The 9685-nt window shown below is 38.0% G+C and overlaps 1 protein-coding gene across 1 annotated transcript; it reads right to left on the bottom strand.

Annotated features, from left to right (window-relative positions):
- Positions 1-4457: 4457 nt before the first annotated feature.
- LOC127169763 (macrophage-expressed gene 1 protein) lies at positions 4458-7228 on the bottom strand. The gene is made up of 2 exons (XM_051117365.1): positions 6768-7228; positions 4458-6454 (listed from the first exon to the last, which is right to left on the bottom strand). The coding sequence occupies exons 1-2, from the start codon at positions 7215-7217 to the stop codon at positions 4916-4918; spliced, it is 1989 nt and encodes a 662-aa protein (XP_050973322.1). The 5' UTR covers positions 7218-7228; the 3' UTR covers positions 4458-4915.
- Between the last annotated feature and the right edge of the window lie 2457 nt (positions 7229-9685).

Below are 9685 nucleotides of genomic sequence, written 5' to 3'. Positions count from 1 at the left end.
GCAGTTGTTTTGACTGAGTTTACATTTAAACTTTCATTAAATCCATTTAAAATCGATACAGTCTTCTATTTCAACTTCAAAAGGTGTGTCTTGTTTCTGAATCCTAAAAATCCTACATTTCCATGCAGGTTTTATACTCATATAATAAATTAAAAATAAATAAGTAATATAATATAATATAATTCTGCAGCCAGACCCTTCTCGAGCATAGAGATGAAAAAATTAGTGCTGAATGCTCTAGGTTCCTCTACTTTTGTGCAATACCTAACAATTCCCTTCAACAGTGATTGTATTCTCAACACAACACAACCTTTCATATCGCTTACATCTGTAAAAGAACACAACACAAAAAAGGTTTCATCATTACTTTCACTTTGTTAAATAGCAAGCACAAACACATATCAGACCACACAGACAATTACATGCAAATATACTTAATTTTTCAACAAGAAACATCGACATTTGCCATTATATTTCACCATTAGATAATATTCTTATAAAAAATAGTACTGAAAATGTGAATGTTGCTAATAGGATTATAGGAGCCCTTGTTTTCCATACATTTATATATTTGTTTACAATGTATTGTTTGTTCTACAGCCTATAAATACACGGTTCTATGTTTGTGGTAAATATCTGCTACACCTGGGTCCTGGCAGGTGAGCATCACAAAAAGCCTATATATATTAACTTTATAATATTAAGCTGGTATTCTCAGGTCACTTCCTCATGCTCTATTAACTGCAATTGAGCATCTGTTTGTCGTATCACTTTGTATTCAACATGTATGAATTTTACTGCATTATAGAAGACAATACCAAAGAAATTAATTCTTTTGAATAACATTAACTGCTTGTAGTTGCCACCTGCTCTGATATTTTGTTATCAATGCAATAATATTCAACTGTAACTTTGGTCCCTCTAGCGGTTAAAAAAGAAAACTGCATGTATCTTGCAGAATAACTTTGTTTTGGTTGTGCTTTGGCTCTGCTCTTCTGTGTGGATGAATGATTAGAGGTGTATACATGGATACAAACCATCAGAGTGGATGGATAAATAAATACTGGGGGGTTTTATGTTCTCCTAGGCTTGACATTTTGAATGATCCATGGTCAATTGTTGTTTGTAAAAAACAAACAAAAGTCAGCACACCATAGCCTCTAAAAATGCAAAACAATTTAAAAATGGACTTCACACAAGGTAACATTTCAAGCTTGCAGACCCTTTGTCAGACCTCATCTGACATTTGCATGCAGAGACTTGTTTTTGAATCCTGAAGGAGTGCTGTGGTATCTGGCACTAAGATGTTAGCAGGAGATCCTTGAAGTCCTGTAAGTTGCGAGATGGGGCCTCCATCTCACAGATGCTCGATTGGATTGAGATCTGGGGAATTTGGAGGCCAAGTCAACACCTCAAACTCGTTGTTGTGCTCCTCAAACCATTCCTGAACCATTTTTGCTTTGTGGCAGGGCGCATTATCCTGCTAAAAGAGGCCACAGCCACCAGGGAATACCGTTGAAAGGGTGTACATGATGCAACGATGCTTAGGTAGGTGGTATGTGTCAAAGTAACCTCCACATTAATGGCAAGCCCAGCAGAACATTGCCCAAAGCATCACACTGCCTCTGCCAGCTTGCCTTCTTTCCATAGTGTATTCTGGTGCTGTGTGTTCCCCATGTATGCAACGCACACACACCCGGCCATCCACGTGATTTAAAAGAAAATGTGATTCATCAGACCATGCCACCTTCTTCCATTGCTCCGTGGTCCAGTTCTGATGCTCACATGCCCACTGTTGGTACTTTCGGCAGTGGACAGGGGTCAGTAGGGGCACCCTGACTGGTCTGCAGCTGTGCAGCCCCATACGCAACAAACTGTGATGCACTGTGTGTTCTGACACCTTTCTTTCAGAACCAGCATCAACTTCTTAAACAATTTGAGCTACAGTAGCTTGTCTGATGGATCAGACCACACAGGTCAGCCTTCACTCCCCACATGCATCAGTTAGCCTTGGCCGCCCATGACCCTGTTGCCAGTTCACCACTGTTCCTTCCTTGGACCACTTTCAATAGATACTGACCACTGCAGACCGGGAATACCCCACTGAGCTGTAGTTTTGGAGATGGTCTGAATCAGTCAGCTAGGTATCACAATTTGGCCCCTTTCAAACTCACTAACATCCTTACGCTTGCCCATTTTTCCTGCTTCTAACACATCAACAGTGCGGACAACTTAAGTTGACCCAACTTCGATTCCTGTCTCGAGGTCTTTTGCCAGTCCTGTTCCCCTCTCTTGACCCAGTGCTTTCCTGTCTGCTCTCAAACTGTTTGTCAAATAAAGGCATAAAAATCCTATGTGGAGTGGGTGCTGATTTCCTGTGGATCAGCCTTCACCGTCAGAGCAGTTGATGACAACACCAGCCCCACTCTAAGCCTAGTGCCCAGCCAGTCACCACCCTGCTGCCTGCTCCACAGATGGAGAGCCAGAGCCTGCCATCGCTCTCGAGTCTGGGCCGAGTGAAACGTCTGACTTCTTGTAGAATTTGCGGTAAGGGACGTAAGCCCTGCCCACCTTCCCACCTTTAAGAGTGACTTTTCCATTTGGAAAGGTAGAGACTTTGCTCCCCTTAAGCCTGCCTGATTCTTTTCATTTATCTGTTTCTCTGGACCCGCGCAGCCTCCCTCTCCCACCTCCTCTCCAAGTTGCATTAGGAGACTTTTTGCTTTTGAATGGTTTTTGTGCATTCCTTCATAATCATCCTCAGTCCTCAGCCACTCCGGCTGTCCAGTCGGCTTCGTTTCTGTCCCCTACCAGTCCCTCTATGTCATCTCCTCCTCTCAGTGGTGAGGCTCTGTCTCACTGACCTGAGAAGTCCATGGCTTCTCCTCTGGCCTCGGATGGCTCCTCTCTACCTCATCCCGCAGTCCTGACTCCTGTGCCTGCGCTCCTCCCACCCTTGATTCAGGCGTGGACCATCAGCCATTCGGCCTCGCTGGGCTCCCTCGGTCAGTCGGCTCCACTTGGGTCATTGCCAAGTCTTCGCTGCAGACTTGCGGACCATCCACTGCTCTCTGGTTCTCCACCCCTTCGGCTCCAGCAAGCTCCGCCCTCTCTCAGGCTCCATCTCTTTCCTCAGTTGCTCCAGCTCACCCTCTGGTCTCTGGATCCTCACCTTCTCACCTACATCTCTCATCATAAATTAATTTATTAAATCATCACTATGGCTCCATCTGGACCACATATGGGCCACATATGTCTGGGCTACCTGGTTCCTCTGTATCGCTCCACCTCCTTGGCTCTCTGTCTGTGCCGTGGGCTCCACCTCCATCACCACAGTCACCTTAAGTCACCCCCATGGTGGTATGTGTTCTTGTCACACCTAGGCTTTTCCCTCTGTCAGTGCCACCATGGAGCGCCGTACTGGCAGTGGCCTGGGTTCCTACCATCACGCCCCGCTCAAGGCTACTTTCTGGCTCTTACCTCTGTTATCTCCACAGTGAACTCTGTTTGTCATCCTCCTTTTGGTTGCCTGTCCTCCTCCTGAACCTCCACTAGTTTTCTCCGCCGGCTGCCTGTCCTTCGCCATTCCTTTTCACCATCTCTCCACCATCTCCTGTCCCTTTCTCTGCTGCACGAAGTTGCGCCACCCAGAAGAGGGAGATCTCTCACAACTTCACACTGTTTGCACTTTGTTTTTAATTTGCACTGTTTTCACTGTCTAATTAGTTTTCATGGTTTCTGATTTGAGTTCTTCATTAGGTTCAGGTGTAATTTTGTAGGTAAGGCTGTGCCACATCCAACAATTTTTATCAAACATGTCAGCTGATTTCTTTTGTTTGTTTGTTTGTTTGTTTTCTGTATTCAAAAAAACCTTCAAAAATGCTTTTACAAAATACTTAAAATACTACCAAATTAAAAAAAAAAACAGCAAAATGCAAATTAAAAATAAAAAAACTGTCAAATATTAGCAATCCGAAGGTGGGTTGACATCATCAGTAAAGAAAGGCTTCCTCTGTGCTTGATCCCCATATGTAGATAAAGACCAAAACTCCTCCAAAACATGCTTTATCTGCGAGCAGCCAATGTAAAACTGAAATGTGCTCTTGTAAAAATATAATGCTGATCTGTGCGCCGAGTGTGCGCGTACAGTTTGCTTGTCAACATCAATAATAATGGACTCACATGTCTGTAATGTACAACTTTGTGTCACTATAATTATTATTGTTTTCTTATTATTGGAAATAATATTATTATATTATTATTATTATTTATTTATTTAATTACAATCATCATCCATCAAAACTTTACTAGTGAGACACTGGTTTGCTATATCCAGCCCCTACAGCCCATAATCCTTTTCGGATTAGATGGAAATAAAGACATTCAGACAGGCAGATGGAAAACATTTTGCACAGATGATTTTATGTCATATCATGAACAAAATAAAGATTTTTATTTTTAAATGTTTGAAAAATACAAATCAAGAACAGTAAGACATTCCAAACAAAAATCAGACAGTGGTGTTTTTATGCATGCTGTTTAAATCAATACAAAGTTTAAATCATTTTAATGTAATGTATTTTTTTTTTTCTCAGTGAGAAACTTTGTTTAGCAGATTATTTGTTGGTTAACTTTGCAAATAATATAGTACTACTGCCACCACCACAACTACTCTAATTTGGATTATGATAATGATAATGTTTACAAAAAAAAGTAAATTGTAAAACTGCTTTTTTTTTCTTTTTAAACTAAAACGTCCTTTATACCCATCACTGTGTCATTCACTGTGTAATTTAATTACAATTCTGACAGTTATTATAATTTGCATTTTATTCTTTTGTTCTTCCTGACTCTTTAAGCCACTGTCAAGTTGGTTCACACTTTGAACCTCAAGGTAAGAGAATCTTTATTTTCATTAAACAACTGATCCTGATACCACAAGAGCAATTAAAGCCATCAGACCATAGGTTACACCAGCCTTTTCTGCTCCAGACTTCTCAAACAGTTGATTAATTTCAACAGGATTTGCCATTTGCCATGACCCTGTTTGTCCAACTCTCACCCAGGACACATTACCTTCTGTCATAACAGCTACAGAGTTTGTGGCAGTCATGCCGACCAGTGGTGGACTTGTAAATGGTGGGAGACGGACAGGTTTTAACTGACCACCACTGAATACACCAGACTGGACACAGTACAATATCTCACAGCCATCACTAATAGCAGCAAGATTTTGACTGAACTGAAGTGGACAGCGGTTTTTACCATTAGCAAGAGGGTTGCCAGACTGACAGCTGAAGAAACCACCAAACGGCACAGAAGATTTTGTTGCTGTGACATAATCATTGCTCAGACAAACCACCATGCCACTAGACAAAAATTTTTGGACAAAGAAATTTGCAGGACAGCTGTAAGATTTGGTAAATGGATTTTGCAAAGATGGTCCATATAGACCTCCAAAGAGGTATCCAGAGTTCTGGATTTTCTGAGTTGTGGAACACCAGTAGGTGTCCACCATTGCACGACGGACATAGTAAACATCATTACATGTTTGGGAACAACAAGTAGACAACCCTAAGAAACCACATGAACGACAGGTTTTTTGGCACTCATAACGAGTATAACCTTGTTCTACTGTCTCAGAGCGTAACAGGGTGGTGTTGTACTTTAAAGGGCAGGAAAAATCACCAGTAGCTGGGTTTCTCTGTGCTGTCTCATCACAGATTGTACTTCCATCTGATGTCAATGCAGTGCATCGTTGGTAAATGCCACCAAAGCTAAGATTGGTGACTGGACCCTCACAAGATGCATCATCTACATTTGCTTGAAAGTTGAAGTTTTTGGAATCTGGACTTATACACCCTGGAATGGTATTTACTTTATAGTATTGCTCTGTAGCCTGAGAAACTAACAAAGCTAATTTATATACTACTGGTTCTGGGAGATCTGGGAATGTCGATGGGTTAAGAAAATAGTGCAGTGGCAGCCCAGAGCGGTCAATAGCCACCAGATTATTGAGTGTACTGTCTTGCCACTTCTGCAGAGTGATGCCTGGGTAGAATAAAGCTCCTCCTTGGCTCTGAATTAAGGAATATGTGATGTTTTCCTGATAACCACTGATTTGAATGTTTTTTTGGGATGAACTGCCGCCAAAATCAAATTTAAGTTTTTCAAAGAAGGAAAAACCTGCTGATGAAGAAAGAGAAGATAATTGTAACTGATTCTTTGTGACATAAGAAGCTTTTAAATAGTCCTCTTGAACCAAAATGGCACCAGCATCAACACTTGTGATGACATGGGTACCATAATCAAGAATGAGTTTCTCTGACAGGTAAGTTGCTAAACGTGTTTGATTGTTCTTAATTGCTTCTGCAATTTCCTCTGCCTGTTGAGAAAAGCGGATGTCAAAAGGAAAGTTGGGATACGACTTTACTGTGTACAGATGGTTACGGACCTAGAAAAAAGTAAACAAAAGAAAAAAACAAAAACAAACAGATTTTAATATCATTAAAAAAATTAATATCATTAAATGATAAATCATTATAAAAAAAGTGTCTTCTGAATGAATCTTTTCTATACATTAATAACAATAAGTGTGAAAAAATATAATATTATGTCATATTGAATATTATCATTATTATCATCTTAGTAAAATGTGTATAAATTAGTCTTCAAAATTTTCAGTAATGACTTTCTGTAATTCAAACCATTTAAAATTCCAAACTGCTTTGCCATGTAAATTTTGTTAGACTGTTGTTTTGACTTACTTGAACTCGTGCTGTTACAGAACTCTCCTTCACTTGGTGAGTTTTAATACGCTGGTTTTCTTTGGAGAATTTTCCATTGAGCACCATAAGAAAGGAAACATCTGCATTGATGGAGCCTGAAGTGGAGCTTATCTGGTCCAGCCATGACGTGATGATCTCAGAATTTGTTTCCACTCCACTCACTTTCTGTGGAATGACAAAGACTTCATCTGGGATGAGATAGACACCATCTTCTGTGGTCTGACACTGAGAAAAGCTCAGATTCATCACCCGGCCCATGTCCATGTTACGCAGGTTATCCCAGCCTCCTCCTGGTAGAACTTCAAGCGCTGGTAAAGCTGAGTTTTTATGACACTCATTGAGACCATTACTGGGATGAATGAGTGGATTAAGGTTGCAGACACTGATACAGCAGCAGAGCATCAGCAGACAGAAGGCTCTCGACTCCATGATCAACTGGTGTGCTGTGTAAAAATGTATTTCTTTCTCAGAATCGCATCTCCTATTTATAGTAAAGATATAGGACAGGGTGTGTGGTCTTCACTAAACCAGTTTAGGCAGTTTTGTTCATGATTTGATTTTTTGTGTTATATAAAAAACAACCAATCAACAGAATAGAAAACAAAAGTATTTTCTGCTCAAACATAATTTGCTATCAAAATTACTGATCATCGTACCTACACCCAAAATGATAAAACTTTAAATTACAGTATTTCTTTGCTGCAAATTTAATTATAAAAACTACTTTGGCTTAAACTGTGAAACAGTCAAACCTCTGACTAATTTATAAAGTTTAGTAGAAACTACTTTAATCTGAAGCCAAAAAATATATGAATAAAATGCTGTTGCAAACTGCTGACAATCTGACTACTACACTGTAAAAAACAAAAACACAATTTGTTGAGTCAGCTTAAAATAATTTGTTACCCTGCTGCCGTAACATTTTAAGTTCAGTCAACTCAAATAAGTTTAGTCAACTTGAAATGTTAAGTTGTACTAAGTAACAACTTAGATATTTGTGTTTGTTAAACTTAACAGATGGGTAAGTAACCCAGCTGCCTTATATATTTGAGTTGATTCAACTTAAAATTTTAAGTTGTCACTTAGTATAACTTAACATTTCAAGTTGAATAAACTTTTTTTGAGTTGACTGAACTTAAAATTTTAAGGCAGCCGGGTAACAAATTATTTTAAGTTGACTCAACAAATTGTTTTTTACAGTGCAGTTGCACCTAGTAGAATAAAAGTATGTGCTTACAATTTTACAGTTTGTGCATTACTTTACTGTGCTAATCAAATTTACGTGAAAATAATGAAATCCACCATCATCATTCTCTGTTTGAAACATTTAAATAAAGAAAATAAAATTGCAGTTCAACACAGTTGTATCATTTACATTCATTTCCAATCTGTTGTTCAACATTTTGATTTCTACACCACCATTATGTTGACCCTCACTCTGAAGCAAGTGTAATAATGGGAGTAATAACTGGACAACATTTTCATAACAATATCTCATATTTCATAGGAATGTTGATCTATTAATCTATCTTTTTTTTAATATTTTTAAATATTAGTATTCTATCTATTTCCCTACTGACACGTTGTGTCTCCCCAAAATGACTTGTATGAAAATTACAAATTGTCATATTCCGATTTGTAATACCATAACATTATTCTGAGATGTTTTTACAACCAACAATTTGAAAATTAGTCAGACTTAAGTGATAATTAAAAAATGTTATCATATTTCCCTAAGAATGCTAAATTTGATCATTTTGTCAATATCAGTCATTTTTAAAGACCAAGGAGAAGGAGTGTTTTTGATCAAACCCCCCATTTGATATCTCTAAAAAGCCCTGAATGTGCTTTGTACAGGAAATCTAGACTTAAAACTGCGGCATGTACAGTCTCAGAGAAATTCACTAAAATGTAATGTCTTCTGTAAGGGACAAAAGTTATGCCTGTGTCCAAGGAGGGTATAATGTTTGGAATCTGGACCTACACACCTTGGAATGGTATGTCCTTAATCACACATTTCACTCTGAGGAACTGATAAAGATTTTGGGTGTTGTTTTGCTTTTGATATTAGAAAATATTCTTAAGTGTGCAAATATACCCTAGTCATACACTCATTATAATAATTCATTGTTTAATTCATTTGATGATTAATTTAACCATTCATTTAATCCTGGGCAATGTTGGAATAAAATGCTATAATTATTATCATCATCATCAACATCATAGGACTGTCAAACGATTAATCGCGATTAATCACATACAAAATAAAAGTTTGTGAGTTTGCCTAATATATTTGTGTGTACTGTAATTATTATGTATATATAAATACACACAAATTAATGTATATATTTAAGAGAAATATTTATGTACAAAATATTTTTATTGATGTATACTATAAATAAAAATTATAATAAATACTTACACTTGTAAATATTTCTTAAATATATACATGAATGTGTTTGTATTTATATATACAGAATAATTACACACAGTACACACACATATATTAGGCAAATGCACTTTTATTTTGTATGCGATTAATCGCGATTAATTGTTTGACAGCCTTTAAAATACTTTATCCTTGCTAACAATCCAAAGTTTTACACATTATAGAGTACACATTTACACATTTTAGTTGCCCTTTTACTGTCAGTGTGGTAGATCATTCCAGCCTTCATCTGTAGCTGTTACAGTGAAATGTTTGTCACAATCACAGACCGTGATGAAAAACCAGTTACAAAAGACATGATAGTCTCTTGACACCCATTATCACATGCATTTGTTTTCATAGTCTAGTTGGTCACTTTTACAGTCTTAGCCATGTGTATTGACCATTTGACAAAGGAAATATGTTTTTTTGCATACTTTTAGCAAACAGGTTGTGCAGGTCATTGTTA

Source organism: Labeo rohita, chromosome 8, assembly GCF_022985175.1.
Source record: "Labeo rohita strain BAU-BD-2019 chromosome 8, IGBB_LRoh.1.0, whole genome shotgun sequence".
Taxonomy (NCBI): domain Eukaryota; kingdom Metazoa; phylum Chordata; class Actinopteri; order Cypriniformes; family Cyprinidae; genus Labeo; species Labeo rohita.
Note: the sequence above shows the minus strand (reverse complement) of the source record. Positions and strands in the feature narration are given on the sequence as shown.